The sequence below is a fragment of the Podarcis pityusensis genome (genome assembly GCF_964106645.2).
Source record: "Podarcis pityusensis genome assembly, chromosome: 15".
In the NCBI taxonomy this organism is placed as follows: Eukaryota; Metazoa; Chordata; class Lepidosauria; order Squamata; family Lacertidae; genus Podarcis; species Podarcis pityusensis.
Genome location: NC_138040.1, coordinates 8,440,754 through 8,456,978, shown reverse-complemented (window position 1 = coordinate 8,456,978; position 16,225 = coordinate 8,440,754). Strand labels below are relative to the sequence as shown.

The window sequence follows — 16,225 nt, the reverse complement described above, 5'->3', positions numbered from 1 at the left end:
GGGGAAGAAGGGGTGTTTCTCAATGAAAAACCAAAAAAGATCAACTATCTGACTTTTAGAAGACGTCTGAAGGCAGCCCTGTTTAGGGAAGTTTTTAATGTTTGATGTTTTATTGCTTTATTATTATTATTATTATGTTGGGAGCCACCCAGAGTGGCTGGGGAAACCCAGCGAGATGGGTGGGGTATAAATAATAGATTCTTCTTCTTCTCCTCCTCCTCCTCCTCCTCCTCCTCATCATCATCATAGGTGCTTGACATACAAAACTTCAACCCGCTCCTCGCCTCCCAGCATCAGATGCCCAAGGTGACTGCCTCAATCTACCCTGTTTGAAGGCCAAAGCCTGTTTTGTTGGCTGCACCATCCAGCTCCTCAAGGCTCACACACTGACATCATCATTGTTTTCAGCCAACGGCTGGAGTTTCCTGTTGCTTGCTGAAATAGCATCTCACTTTCCCCTGCTCTGCCTTCCTCATTCTGTGGAAGCAACGCAGATGCCAAGGTCACCCACTGCAAAGGAAGAAGAGGCCTTTGGGGTCAGAGTCAGACGTTTTCTCCATTCGTTCGTCGCAAAATCTCTCCCGATCTTCGCGTTTTCTGCATTTCTGGGGAAGCCCAAGGTTTCTCAGAAATATCTGCTTGACAACCACAGGGGGAGCGACAGTCAGGAAATTTGGTTTGCCCGTTCACAAGAGAATTGTGCATTTTCAGTTGGAAACTTCCTTGATCTTCCTATCATTTGTGGAGGGGGAAAGGGCCTCACATAAAAACCACCCACTGGTTTGGGTTGTTGGTCGTTTCATTTTATTATGTCTTTTAAAGCATTTCTAAGCCGCTTCCTGTTTAAAAAAAATCCCTCTAAGCTGTATACAAAGATGCAGCCAAACAAACAAAACACAATGGGTTATAACCACATTTAGCTCTTCTCACAATACAGTGGTACCTCAGGTTACAGACACTTCAGGGTACAGACTCTGCTAACCCAGAAATAGTGCTTCAGGTTAAGAACTTTCCTTCAGGATAAGAACAGAAACCGTGTTCCGGTGGCGCAGCAGCAGCAGGAGGCCCCATTAGCTAAAGTGGTGCTTCAGGTTAAGAACAGTTTCAGGTTAAGAACGGACCTCCAGAACAAATTAAGTACTTAACCCGAGGTACCACTGTATACCCATTGAACCTAATAGGCATTGCTGAGTTAGAGCCATTCATTTCCTTGAGTGTACCTGGAATCACAGAATTATTATTTTTTAATCATTTATCAGTTCAGAAAACAGGGATTCAGAAATAACAGAGTCCAATCTTGTGGGTTAGGAAAAGCCTAGGAAAAATATTATATAGGATCTGGAGGATATGTGGTTTGCTGGGGGGGAAAGCGGCAAATACAAATATGTATAAATTAAAAGTACCGTATTTTTCGCTCTATAAGACGCACCAGACCACAAGACGCACCTAGTTTTTGGAGGAGGAAAACAAGAAAAAATATTCTGAATCTCAGAAGCCAGAACAGCAAGAGGGATCGCTGCGCAGTGAAAGCAGCAATCCCTCTTGCTGTTCTGGCTTCTGGGATAGCTGTGCAGCCTGCATTCGCTCCATAAGACGCACACACATTTCCCCTTACTTTTTTGGGGGGGAAAGTGAGTCTTATAGAGCAAAAAATACGGTAAATAACTAGGGCAGAAGTCGGGGGGGAGGCATGTATAGCTGAATCAATCTTTTCTTTGGGGTGTAACACTCCAGGCTACAGACTGGCAGGAGAGGGCCCTGGATGTTGTGATGTTCCTCTAAGACAGGCATCCCCAAACTAGGCCCTCCAGAAGTTTTGGGACTACAATTCCCATCATCCCTGACCAATGGTCCTGCTAGGTAGGGATGATGGGAGTTGTAGTCCCAAAACATCTGGAGGGACGAGTTTGGGGGTGGCTGCTCTAAGAGGAAGAAATTTCTAGGGGAGAGAAGCCAATGTGGTGGCCTAGTGGTCAGAGTGTTGGACTAAGACCTGGGAGGCCGGGGTTTAAATCAGCCATTAAGCTCATTGTATGTGACCCTGGGCAATCAACTCCCTCTCAGTCTAACTTACCTCACAGGGTTGTTGTGAGGATAAAAGGGAGAGGAGAGGAGAACGGTGCATGCTGCCCTCAGCTCCTCAGAAGAAAAGGTAGGGTTATAAATCAATTTGGCATTTCTCTCTAGCCTCATTCGCACGCACCCCCGTGTGCCAGGATGCCCTCGCATGCTTTTAAATTCCTCCAACGGAGCCCTAGAAGCTGCCAAGCCAGCCAAGGCTTCTTTCTACCATTTGATTCTGCCTCTTTCATAAACCGCCCACCATGCACATCCTCCAAGATGCAAACAAGGCATTTGAGGACGAGGCTGGTGCTTTGTTGTTAATAATAATAATAATAATTTATTTATATCCCGCCCTCCCCAGCCAAAGTCGGGCTCAGAGTGGCTAACAACAGTAAAATAATACAGCATTCTAAAATCAATTCATTATAAAATCAGTTCAAATCAAATTGATGGCAACCACTGGGCTAGAGTTCTGTGAAGAATTACCAAAGGAGGGGATCAGGCTGTGCCTTGGCCAAAGGCCTGGTGGAACAGCTCTGTCTTGCAGGCTCTGTGGAAAGATGTCAAGTCCCGCAGGGCCCTAGTCTCTTGTGACAGAGCGTTCCACCAGATCGGAGCCACAGCCGAAAAAGCCCTGGCTCTGGTTGAGGCCAGCCTAACCTCTCTGTGGCCCGGGATCTCCAAGACGTTTTTGTCTGAAGACCGTAAGGTCCTCCATGGGACATACCAGGAGGGGCGGTCCCATAGGTACGAGGGTCCTATGCCATATAGGGCTTTAAAGGTTACAACCAGCACCTTAAACCTGATCCTGTACTCCACCGGGAACCAGTGCAGCTGGTATAGCACTGGATGAATGTGATCCCGCAGCGAGGACCCCGTTCTTGGAGCATCCCAGTTCCCAGCCACCGCTCCAAGCAGCTTTCACCACCTAACTAGGCACAGTTCACGACAAAAAATCATCTGCCCCAGCAAAAAGCCGCAAACCTCATAATTCGCAGGAACAACTTGGAAGAGGAAACCAGGAAGTGTTGGTTATCCCAGATCAACCAACCAGCCCAAACGAAAGGTTCTCGGCCCCAACTTGCAAGAAACCTTCAACGGGAGGGCAGGGGGCAACTGGAAAAGTCTGGTTCGTTGTTTCCGTGTGTGGTGGTCCCACACAAACCCCCATCAATGCACCAGTAAGAGGCCATTTGAACCTGTAACAGCTTCTGGGGCCCAGGGCCCTGGCAGACCCCACAGATGCCTGTTTTCACCTCCCCACTGTTCCCCAGGCTTATCCAACGATGGCAGCCACGTCTGGGAAACCTCCAACCAGCCTACAGTTCCTGCTGTGCCCCTCAGTACAGGCGACGACCAACTGACGCACGACTGGGCTGAACCCGGAAGTGACTTCCAAAAGGGCAAAAACAGCCTTGAAAGAGCCCAGAGAGGGCAAAAATGGCCTGAAAAGGCAAGCTGCCTTTTGACATAGCCCTCATGGCTGGTAGCCACTGGTAGCGTTATCCTCCATGAATTCATCTAATCCTCTTTTAAGGCCATCCAAGATGGCGGCTGTCATTGCCTCCTGCAGGAGAGCCAGTTCCATGCACCACATAGGAAGGGACCACGAGGGTCATCTAGTCTAACCCCCTGAAATCCACTCTGATATACCTGAATTACCAGCTGACTGAATCGTCCTTGTTGTCGTTCTCCCGCGAAACCTTTTTGTGGTCCTTTTGAGAAGAGCAGCCATGGGAAATCCAGTTACATTTTTACATATGGCGGACAGAATGTGAGCGACAGCATCACAGCAACAATACTATAGGGGATAAACTCTAGTGGCCAGAGTCCCTCTTGTTTCTATCTACATATAGAAAAGTCCTATATAAGTTAGGAACTAATGACCTGGGACTTTATCAAAAGGCTCATGAAATCTAAACTGGCTCTAGGTGAGATCTTTACATAAAACACACAGCTTTTTACCAATAGATACGTAGGCCATATTTTAGCTCACCCTGATGCCCTCCAGATATTTGGAACCAGCGTTCGAAATTCGCCAGGAACATTTTGCACCTGGCTATCGTCCATTTGCGACCAAGTGAAGTCACCCAGGCACCAGGATGGCACCTGACCGTCTCCACCATCTGGAGGTGCATGCCCAGAATTTGCCCATTTTCACACACTAACAACACATCTTGTCGAATTCTGTTATATTTTATCTGCACGATGGTAATGAATTTCAGGAACCAAAAAGTCGTATTGAAAAAGACGACTTTCGAGCCATCTGGCCCCAAAATGGCAACCACACATTCCATTTTGGAGACCGTAACCCTGGTTAAAGGAACCGTTTGGTGCCTAGCTTATATATCTAAGTTTCTAACACTGTTTGGAACTACAGCCCCCATCAGCCCCAGTCAGGTCACAATGGGTTCCCCCATTCCGGCCCTAAGCCACGAAGAGCTTGAAAAGGTCAAAGGGAAGGGGAGGTGGCTCAGTGGGTACAGTATCTGCCTTGCCTGAGAAAGGACCCTGGTTCAATGTCCAATGGCATCTTCCAAGGTGGCCTGGGAGAGACTCCCTGCCTGTAATCTTGGGAGTGCTGCTGCAAGCCAGTGCAGACAATACTGAGCTAAATGAACCGACAGTCTGGCTCGGTATTATAAGGCGGCACCTGAAGTTCTGAAAGCCAAAAACGTAAGGCGTAAGATTTCACGGGCTAGGAGTCTGGTTTCATCAGATTCACTCAGTTGTTATCCTCCGTTGCCAGAGACACACAGGGGGAAAGGGATGGAAAAATGGTAGTAAACAGTCGGGTCACAGGGGAGCCAGGAAATGCAAGAGGCAGGAGTGCTCACAGACCCAGCCCTGCACCCGACAGCCTCGTGGGTCACCAGGCGCTCAGTCTCCAACCTTACTTATGCATTTGTTTGTTTAAAAGCATTTATATATCACGGAATATTTCCCAAAAAAAACCCTCTATGTGGCGTGCACTCTAAAAGCAAACAATATATCCTTAAAGTGTAAGCTCAAAGCAGCAGAACAGCAATATTTAAAGAAACAAAAACAAACCATGCATCTATTTTTGCAAATGATTTTAGAGGTTTTCTTACAGTATTCACAGTGGAACCTCAAGTTACGTACCGTCCAACTTACAAATGCTTCGGGTAACGAGCTTCGCTAACCCGGAAGTAGTTGCTCCTGGTAGTGAGCGGAAGTCGCACGGTGGCGGCACAGTGGCAGCAGGAGGCCCCATTAGCAAAAGCGCGCCTCAGGTTAAGAACGGTTTCGGGTTAAGAACTGACCACCGGAACGAATTACAGTGGTACCTCTGGTTACGTACTTAATTCGTTCCAGAGGTCTGTTCTTAACCTGAAACTGTTCTTAACCTGAAGCACCACTTTAGCTAATGGGGCTTCCTGCTGCCGCTGCGCCGCTGGAGCACGATTTCTGTTCTCATCCTGAAGCAAAGTTCTTAACCTGAGGTAATATTTCTGGGTTAGCGGAGTCTGTAACCTGAAGCGTATGTAACCCGAGGTACCACTGAAAGTTCGTAACTGGAGGTACCACTGTATTTGCAAAATAAATATATCAAGGCGAATGAAAATTTTCTGGGATAGCTCAATGGGGAGAGCATGAGACGCTTAATCTCAGGGTCGTGGGTTTGAATCCCATGTTGGGCAAAAGATTCCTGCATTGTAGGGGTTGGCCCCTTCCAACTCTACAATTCTAGGAAAACAGAAATTCAGAAGAATCAAACATGTAAAAACAAGCTCCAAGCAATGAGTTAGCTACCACCCTCCAATTCTATATTCCCTGGTGGGGAATTAATCTAATTGGCTCCACCACAGCCAGCACAAAGAATAAGCAGTGTTGGGCACTCGCTGAGGCCTGCACTGCCATTGCCAGCTTCTGGAGCCTCTTCCGCCATCTTGCTCCTCCTCTGACTTGCTATGGCTGCCTGTCTGCCTTTCCTCTTTCAGCAAGGGAGCAAGGGCCCAGAGTGAGGTTATGAAACAGATTTCTCTATTTGCCTCTGGATTGTGCTCAAGGAAAGAAGGCAAGTGTCTGGGCAGCAGTAGCAGCAGCAATAGGGGGGAGAAAGTGGGGAAACTGCAAGGCATCTAATCCAAGCCCGCCCCCCAAATCTGGGCCTCATATTGATGGAATTCCTGGAATTAACTAGGCCTCATAGCTTTGGAATCCAAAGAAAGTACACAATCAAAGGGTATCAGTGGAGGGGATGTTGATCCATAATAAACAGGGGTGGAGACCCTTTGGCCCTCCAGATGTTGATAAAACTCCTATCAACCACAGCCCAGAATGGCAATGGGGAGGAATGATGGGAGTTCCTAGTCCAGCAATATCTGGAGGGGAACATGCTCCCCACAGAAGCAGCTGTTACTATGGGGATAGCCAGCGTGATGCACGCCAGATGTTGGACTACAACTCCCATCATCCCTGACCATTGGCCATGTTTGCTGGGGCTCAGCAGGGTTGGAGCATCTGAAGAGTCACAGGATCCCCATCCCTGTGTTACTAGAAAATATGCACACCCTCTTAAGGCTAAATGCCATATTGGGCCGTATTAGAAACGCAGCTATACAGTGGTACCTCGGGTTAAGAACTAAATTCGTTCTGGAGGTCCGTTCTTAACCTGAAACTGTTCTTAACCTGAGGTACCACTTTAGCTAATGGGGCCTCCCACTGCCACTGCCGCACAATTTCTGTTCTCATCCTGAAGCAAAGTTCTTAACCCAAGGTACTATTTCTGGGTTAGCGGAATCTGTAACCTAAAGCGTATGTAACCCGAGGTACCACTGTATAAGCAAATTGCGAAATGGCACCTTGAAGCTAGGTTACAGTCGCCACAACAGAATGTCAAGGCACCTTTTCCCCCCGATGGGATTTATCATTATTATTATTACTATTCAGTCCATTTCTATACTACTTTATATTTTAAATAACAAATCTCAAAGCGGTTTGCAACGCCTTAAACATCAAAGAAAACCATTCAGGGGGGAAAAACCATATTCAAACTTCAATGAAAATTATTTCAGAACAGATCCTTCTCTAAGTGACATTTTGCTTTCCCCGGTCACGAACCTGTCACCCACAAATCTTCACATGGTCATTATTGGATCTGCACAATTCGCAAATGCGCCTGGCTAATTTCTATCGCTGATAGCAGGCATGGATTATAAGCCCCGCTCCCCAAAAAACCAAGTTAAGGAATTCGCCAATAGCAATGAAGCCACCTGAGAACGCACACAGTTGCTTCCAGATATTACCAGACAGGGCAAATCCATCTTGCATGGAAGAGCCATAGCTCAGCAGAGCTGGGGAAGTCTGCTGGTCTGAAACACTGGAGAGCCTCTGCTAGTCAGTGCAAAACATACTAAGCTGAGATAGGCTCAATGGTCTGAGTTGGCAAGAGGCAGCTGCTAGCCCTCCAACACAGCTGCAGAGCTACTTCAAGGCACTCTCTCCAATCTGCTCCATTTGGGGCAGGAGAGCAAGGTTTGCCCTCCGCCCTCAGTTCAGCAGTGCCATCCCTGCTTTGAGAAGTCGAGGGGGGGGGCCACGCAACAGATTGAACAGGAGCCTCCCCCAAAATGCAGCAGGACAGGCTTGCCACGTTTTGAAGGAAACCGAAATGAAGCAGAGCCGGTTGCCACATTATGAGTCCCCACCCCATAGGCCCATTAAAGTCCAGAGGCTAAAATGACTCCAGTGCCCCCAGAGACTTCTACCTGAAATGAGCCGTTTATTTTATCTTTTTTAATCCAAAGATGAAGCGGTCGTACCGTTGCGTTCCATAGCTAGTTCAGCAGAAATTAAATACCACCCAAGATTACCGGGCAAAGTGGCTTACATACGCACCATTATATTTAAAAAGCACCCACGCCTCTCAGAGAATCCTGGGAACTGGGGTTTGTTCTGGGTTCTGGGAACTGTAGCTCTGTGGGAGTAAGCCGCAGTTCTCAGGATTCTTCGCAGGGTGGGACGCTAGACGCAAAAGCCCCCTTTACAGGGGGAATGCGCTTTAAATGTATGGTATGTGTGTGGAATCATAGAATTGTACAGGCGGGAGGGACCCCTGCAATGTAGCCACTATCTCCAGCTGTGTTGCCAAATTCCAGGCCAGGGGGCAGGGTAGGTAAGCTTTGCTACTTTGCCTGGGTAGGGGCCATGTGCAGAAGGGGTGGCTTTACTTTACTAAAAGACACACGGCTTGAGAGACAGGTTGCTTGCATTCAACGCACATCCATAGGACATATCATTCTGTCCTTTCTCTGGAACGTCGCTGAATGGAAAAAATGCATGATGGCAGCTAAAAGGGGAGCAGGTTCTCTGTCTCTCTCTCTCCATGTTTCCCTTCACCACCACCCCCAAAAGAAAAATCCTACGCAAGAAATGAGACTGCATGCCCTCTCCAGCAAAAAGGGGGCGGTCGGGTGGGCTGGGGGGGAGGAGGAAAAGAAGAGAATAGAAGGACAGGCCAAGGAATCCTAAACAAACACCATTGTATAAGGCAGCCAGACAGCGCCCCTCCCCTCTGAAAAAGCAAGTGTTGCAACAAGGCAGTCATCAACCTCCGCCCCCCCCCCACTGCACGGTGCAGACCTCACTTCCTTTTCTGAGTGTGGGGTTAGCACACACCGACACACACCTTTTCCTGTAAAATTAACCATTGCTTCTTCTTTTTTTAAAAAAAAAAGTTTGTAAGCATGTTTAAGATGTTGGCAGTGAATTTTTCCAACCTGCAGCTATGGTTTTATTGATTGGAACGGGGCAAATTACTGGTGGATTAAGATTGGGGTTTGTTTGTTGTTTTCACGGGTTTCGTAAAGCACGACTTTTGTGTCAGAGCAAAAAAACCACCACCACCAATAATAAAATCCTTAACCGTGCAGTCGCAATACATGTCTTCTCTGAAGCAAAGTCCGCAAGGAGTTGGATGGGGCTTACTCCCAGGTAAGCGTGCAGAGCATTGCAGTTTTAGTAAATAAAAGCATTCACTGAGGGGAAGGGCACTGTTTCTTTGGCAAACAGCGTACTACTGCAAGAAAAGATCTCACGGCTGCAGGAGCAATCTGTCCTCAAGGCTGCAAACATATACAGTACAGCTTTTTCCCTGTGAAATGGGTATTTGATGGTGCCCAACAACAGGTTGGTTTGTCTTCTCAGTTTCAAAATATGCCCCTGGTAGGTAGCCCCAAAAGCTTAGGGACTGCTATTATAGATACACACTTACCTGGGAGTCAGTTCCATTGAACTCAGCGAGGCCAACTCCCAAGCAGACATGCATACAGGCTTGCACCGAGAGGACAGATTATTTTTATTCTGCCAGAGTAATCACTACCAGGGGGAAAATGCATGGGGAAATAGAATAGCTTTTCAATTTTTGTTTTTATTTTTAATCGCAAGTGGCCATGCTGGTCCCATTACAAAAAGGAGGGAAATCCAAGAAACCGCAATACCTAATCCTAGTAATAATAATAAACGCAGTGCCCAGCAAGAAGAGTGCATGCGGCATACATATTTATAATAATGAAGCTTATTATTTATTATTAAATGCAATATATCTATCAATAACAAGGATAAATAAGAGGGCTGTCTCCCTAAGGGAGGGGATTGCGCTGCCAGCTCAGGAAAGGGACCCAGAGATTCTTTGTGACAATTGTCCGCGCATATCGCTGGGAGAGAGGAAATCAAGGCGCGCGAGCAAAACCCGCACCCAGCCACCCCCCAAAAAATAAATTAATTCCCGCGGAAGCTGCGGGGAGGGGGAGGGAAAGCGAGGAGCTGGTAGAGGACCCCCTGGGGAGCTGGCACCAAGGCAACCCCCTTTGGCGGAAAGAGGGGGCGCCCTCCGCGTACCTCCAAAGTGCGGATCTCTTGCTGGGTGAGGTCGTTGGAAGCGGCGCATTTGGTGCGGAGCCCCTGCAGGCTGGACAGGGAGATGTCGATGAGGTCCTGGAGCTGCCCGCATTGCTGCAGCGCGCAGCCGGCCCGGCCGGGGCGTCCGGAGGCCAGGCCGTCCGGGGGGGCTCGGCCGCTGCGCCCTCCTCCTCCTCCGGCCCCCGCTGCCCCTGCCGTCCGGCCCGCGGCGCACTCTTTCTTCTCCACCATCCTCTCGGCTCCTCTCCGCGCGGCAGACGCTCTATCCATTCCTCGGCATCGGGGAGGCGGGGGAGGGGGGCTGGCGCGGCGACTCTCGGAGGGAGGGCAGGCGAGGGCCGGGGAAGCGGGTCGAGGGCCGGGCCGGAGCTAGACCTTCCGCCGCCGCTGCCCGATCAAGCCCCGACGACGTTGGGCAGAATGAATTGCCTTTCCAATTGCATGCACTAATTATTATTATTATTTTAATTATAGTAATCAGTGCAAAAGGGACCCAAAGTGCATCTCTCCCCCACAAAAAGAAAAAGAAAAATTGAAAATGAGTTTATTTCTCCCTAGGGAGCGAGGAGAAAAGGGCGTCAGAAGAAGGTGGGTGGCGGCGATGCGGGGTCAGTCGCAGCAGCAGCAGCAGCAGCCGCGCTGCAAACTAGCGCTCTCCTCTTCTGAGCTTCGCTTTCCAGCCAGCTTTGAATATCAGCTGGGGTCCAGGTCACGGCTGCCGAGGAGGATGCTGGGAGTTGTAGTCCTGCGGTGTTGTTTTGGTTGGGAGCCGGAGGGGAGGGAGGAGGGCGGGGAGAGAGGGCGCTTCCCCGGCTGCTCGCGCTCTTGCAGGCTCGCGCAAAAGCAGGACGGCAGCCAAGACAATGCTGCGAGGTTGCTGCTTTTAAAACAATTCTAAACCTTTTAATATTGCGAGAAAGATTAGTGGCTGAAAGAGCTGTGAATCAGGAAGTCCCTCGTTCAGATTCCACGCCTGCTTCGAGCTTCGCTATATAGAAGATGGCTTTATTCCAACCTCAGTCTTCCTGTCTGCAAAAGGGGTGGGGGTGGGGCTAGTGGTGTCATCATACCTTACAGGGCTGTTGTTAAGGATTATAACTATAGATAATACGCGTGTGAAGTGCTTTGGACGCCTTGAAAGCGCTGTGCAAAGGCTAAGTGATAGTTTGGGTTGGTATTTTTGCGTTTGATGCTGATGATTAAGGAGTTGGGTGGCAAGCAGATTGCAGGGTTTGGCAGCATGAGTACGGAGGGGTGCTGGGATGCACCACCTGTGGAACTCCTGCCTAGGTGTTTTATACCCCTCCAAATTTAAGCAAAGCAAAGGAAGGACTAAGAGATACTGCAGCTCTTAAGGGAACTATTATCTTGATCTAGTCCAATCCCTTGGCACTATGGGGTTTTGCTTTTTTTAAAATTTATTTTTATTATTTTATTTTATTATTTTTACTATTATTTATTTTTATTATTACATTTTAATTATCCTCCTGTTTAGGTTTTTCCTCGGTTTTTCTCATTCATTCATTCATATATTGCATTTACGCCCCACCTTTTCTTCCTCCAGGGAGCTCAAGGTGCTATACCTGGTTCTGGAATGACTCCAGAGACATTCCTGGCTAATGCTGAAGAGCGCCGCGCTTGCGAGGCGGACCATCATGCCTTTCTAAAAATGACCTTCCCAACACGTTCCATAAATACACCAGGGCAGCGTGTTTACACTCTGTAAAGAGACGACGAGTGGCCTTTTCACACTTCAAGCGGGCACTTGCATAAACTGACTTCTTTGGCCAACATAAACACTTAAGCGCATGAGTCGTGTGGGTTCCTCTGAGCACCCTGAGAGGCCCGGTGTTGTTGTGGTCCCAGCTGGGCAGGACGCCCCATGGCAGAATAAGGCAGGAGGGCTCTCTTGTCAACATGGGCTGTGAACCCCCCACTGGAACAAGTGGAAGAAAGGAAGTGGGGGGACCTCGGGGGTACAGAACATGTGCTTTGCTGCTCTAGGGCAATGTATGCCCTGTGCATTTAAAATGCATGGCTTCCTGCAAAGAATTCTGGGAACTGCAGTTTTTTTTAAGGGTACCAGGAATTGTAGCTCTGTAGGAATAAACCACAGCTTCCAGGATACAGTGGTACCTTGGGTTAAGTACTTAATTCGTTCCAGAAGTCCGTTCTTAACCTGAAACTGTTCTTAACCTGAAGCACCACACTAGCTAATGGGGCCTCCCGCTGCTGCCGCGCCGCCGGAGCACAATTCCTATTCTCATCCTGAAGCAAAGTTCTTAACCCGAGGTACTATTTCTGGGTTAGTGGAGTCTGTAACCTGAAGCGTATGTAACCCGAGGTACCACTGTATATTTCTTTTGCGAAGGGAGACATGTTTTAAATGTAAGAGCTTCTCCCCTCCCAATAGGCCAAATTTCCTTAGGGCCTAAACACCTAAATTTGTTGTTGTTTAGTCGTTTAGTCGTGTCCGACTCTTCGTGACCCCAGGGACCAGAGCACGCCAGGCACTCCTGTCTTCCCCTGCCTCCCGCAGTTTGGTCAGACTCATGCTGGTAGCTTTGAGAACACTGTCCAACCATCTCGTCCTCTGTCGTCCCCTTCTCCTTGTGCCCTCCATCTTTCCCAACATCAGGGTCTTTACCAGGGAGTCTCCTCTTCTCATGAGGTGGCCAAAGTATTGGAGCCTCAGCTTCAGGATCTGTCCTTCCAGTGAGCACTCAGGGCTGATTTCCTTCAGAATGGAGAGGTTTGATCTTCTTGCAGTCCATGGGACTCTCAAGAGTCTCCTCCAACACCATAATTCAAAACACCTAAATAGGCAGAGCTAAAACACATACCTTGCATTCACACCCGCTCCCCATCCTCAGGTGTAGCCAATGTTGTGCCTCTCAGATGTTGCTTACTACAATTTCCACCATCCTTAGCAACCGGACATCCTGGCTGGAGCTGATGGCGATTGTCATACAATAACATCCAGAGGGGGAGTCCTTAGGATCATAGAATTGTACAGTCAGAAGGGATCCTGAGAACCATCTAGTCCAGCCCCCTCCTTGATCTTGTTCCTCTTCCAGCTGCACTTCTTGTCCACGTTATCTGCCCTCCTCCTCTGGAACATTATATGGCTCCCAGCCATATAATTTGATCTGATCCAATGCTCAGCCGTAGAGCACCTGAAGCATTAAAGAGAGCTGCTGGGCATAGGCAGAGTGCTTTACCCGCAAGCGTTTAAGGACTAGGGGGTCAGGCTTCTGAGTCACAGGATGGTGCAACAGCTCAGAGAGGCCGTCAAACCCTTAAACCTAGCTGGTGGGTGTGTTTGCATCGATTTCTGTGTTCCACTGGGAACGTTTGGCTTAATAAATAGCATTTGCCACAAAACAGGCCACAGTCCTCTTTGATAATGTGCCGAAAGAACAGGATCGTGTGAGGAAGCGATGTGCTGACTAAACATTCTCTCCCCCCCCCCCCCAATTTAGCATGAATGTCTACATCCCCACATTCTTCCCCTTGGCTCAAACGGCCCAGATGGTGTTAGCTGGGAGGGGGCGGGAAAAGAGAAAGAGTCAGAGAGAGGCTTTGGGTCCTTGGACGAGGATTAGACAAAAGACAAACGCAGGCCTTTTGCAGACAGAACTGAGAGGAGGAGATGGCAAAGTGGGGAGCCTCTTCTCCTCACAGGGAAAGCCATTGTTCCCTTCAGAAGGAAAAAAAAGAGAGAGGGAGGGAGGGAGAGACTTTTAACACATGACTGCAACTTTTGAGTGTTGGCTTGGGGACAGTGGATAGAGAAACATTTCCATTCCTCACTCATAAGACAAGAACTCCTGGATGCCCAGCGAAGCTGAAGATTGAAAAAATTCAGGATTGATAGAAGAGAAAGTGCAAGAGTTCACACTGTGCAATAGTTAAACGATAAAACTCACTCCCACGGGACGCAGCGGTGCCACCAATTTTAAAGGCTTTCAAAGAGGATTGGGGAAATTCATGGAGTCTTCCATAAAGGTCTGAGCAGTGCTATACATTAGGCCAAACAGACAATGTATTTACCTTTTTTTTTTTAAAAAAAGTGAGGGGTGGAGAGAGAGAAACAGTAAAAAGAAAGAAAGAAATTGAAGCACTGTGCAAGTCCCTGGATCTAACGTTAGGCAGAATTTGGAACTGCGGCCCTTTAAAGTACATTCTTTCTGTCAAAGAATTCTGGGCACTTTAGTTTGCCCCTCGCAGAATTTACAATTCCCAGCAACTCTTAGCAAGCTACAGTGCCCAGAATTCTTTGAGGGAGAAACTGTGCTACAAATGTACCTTAAAATTATACGGTAGTACCTCGGGTTACAGACACTTCAGGTTACAGATGCTTCAGGTTAGAGACTCCGTTAACCCAGAAATAGTACCTCGGGTTAAGAACTTTGCTTCAGGATGAGAACAGAAATCGTGGCGCGGCAGCGGAGGGAGGCCCCATTAGCCAAAGTGGTACCTCAGGTTAATAACAGTTTCAGGTTAAGAACGGACCTCCAGAACGAATTAAGTTCTTAACCCGAGGTACCACTGTAGTGTGCCTGCAGCCAGGGCAAATCCACACTCAGTGCACATTTAAAGCACATTTCTCCCAAAGAATCCTGGGAACTGTTGGGTGTAGTGAAGGGTTAACCTTCTATGCCTCGAGCCTGAGAGGTGGGGCTTACAAGGGAAGTAAGCCAGGACGTGACGAAAGCAGCTTTGTATGCTGTGAGCTGAGTGGAAATCGAAAGCAGTCTGTTCAGACGCTGCAAGCAGAGAAAGAAGATGCAGCTTAACTCGGATGGCTGTTGGAGATTGTAAATATGCTATTTTGTTCCAATAAAGAGATATTAGGACAGAAGCAACGTTTGGGACTGATTTACTGCTCTTTCGACACACGACCGCTGTGCAACTTTGCTAATTGCTAATTGCTTTACGACCTGCAGAGGCTCGCAGGGGGAAGCGTGCTGGACGCCGAACAATAAAGCAATAAACTATCCAATAGGTTATGGGTGGTCAACGCGAAGCGTGTGAGAAAGGGCTTTGAGGCTTTATTTGCTGAACGTCAGTTTGATCGACTGCCAAGACTTCAAAGGGCAGATCGGAGGAGGCTGACGGAGCAAGGGAGCTGCGATGCCAGGTCTTTCCGGAACACCCAGTTGGCAGAAATGAGTGAGTACTGCAAACGCCACAGAAGGGAGAAGGGAGGCATGGCACAGCCCCAGGGACATGGCTTTGAGTTTAAACTGCCATGTCAGAAACTGAATAGCCAAAATTGGCTACAGTGGAGCTTTCAAGTGGAACTTTTGCTGGTGGGGGAGCAGCTCTGGGACGTAGTCCAGCCCCCACAGCATGCAGCTGGGAAGGCAGAGGCTGAAAAGGCTGCAGAGCAAAGTGACTTGGAGAAGCGTGTCCTTGCTTTTTTGGCTGAAAGTGTGGATGCTCATCTAGTGCCAGTTGTCCTGGGTGCAAAAAGGCCAGAGGCCGCTTGGCAAGCACTCCGAAAGGCTTGTGAAGCTGGGGTGGGAAGCAAGGGCCGAGACGTGGCTGCCCCAAAGAGAGAGAGCCAAGATGGCGCCGGCCACATTCTTGAGAGCCAATACACAGCTGGGAGGAGCTGGGAGCCCCCACAGGGGGGCGAAGGGACTGTTGCTGTTGCTGGCAATGCTGCTGGTGCTTTTGCTGAGCCTGGGAGCTGTATGGATGCTGCAACGTGTCTGTGTGAGGAGCCAGGAGAGAGGCCAAGAGTTGGGAGCCCTTTACCCACCAGAGGGGGTGCAGGAAAACGTTCTGGAGGCCCCGTGAGTAGTGGGGGGGCAGTGAGCAGTGACAGCTCAGAGACGCCTCTTTCTCCAAAAGCTGCCAGGAGTTGTTTACGCCAAGAGCTGGAGCCTAGCTGTGCGAAGCTGAATTCAGCTAAAGGCTTCAAGGTCGCGCAGCTGGGAAGTTTGCTGATAGCAGGCGGCTACCAGGAGGAGTTGTGTGAGAACGCTGAGACAAGTCCAGTCTCCAAGGCAACTGAGAGAGTTGCATCTACGGAAGCTGTGAAGGTCGTGGGCAAGTCTCCCTGCCGGGGGGAGTCCGTTGCCGTGACAACCAGAGAGGACATCTGCAGAGGCCCCAAGGAGGGGGGTAGCGAGGAGATTGTTGCCTTGGTGACCCAGGAATGTCAACAACAAGACTTTCTTACTGTCATCATAGACTCTGGAGCGACAAATACGCTAGTGCCATCTAGTGGTCTTTTAAGAAATTGCAGGAGGGGCCACTAGGGGGC

General features: G+C 48.9%; 1 protein-coding gene across 1 annotated transcript in view; it reads right to left on the bottom strand.

Annotated features, from left to right (window-relative positions):
* LOC308464133 (kinase suppressor of Ras 1-like) overlaps nt 1-10,690 on the bottom strand; it is a 120,922-nt gene extending 110,232 nt beyond the window's left edge. Inside the window, 1 exon segment of the mRNA XM_080983314.1 lies at nt 9,928-10,690. Within this exon segment, the coding sequence (XP_080839440.1) occupies nt 9,928-10,218 (291 nt within the window). The 5' untranslated portion in view covers nt 10,219-10,690.
* Nucleotides 10,691-16,225: the final 5,535 nt, after the last annotated feature.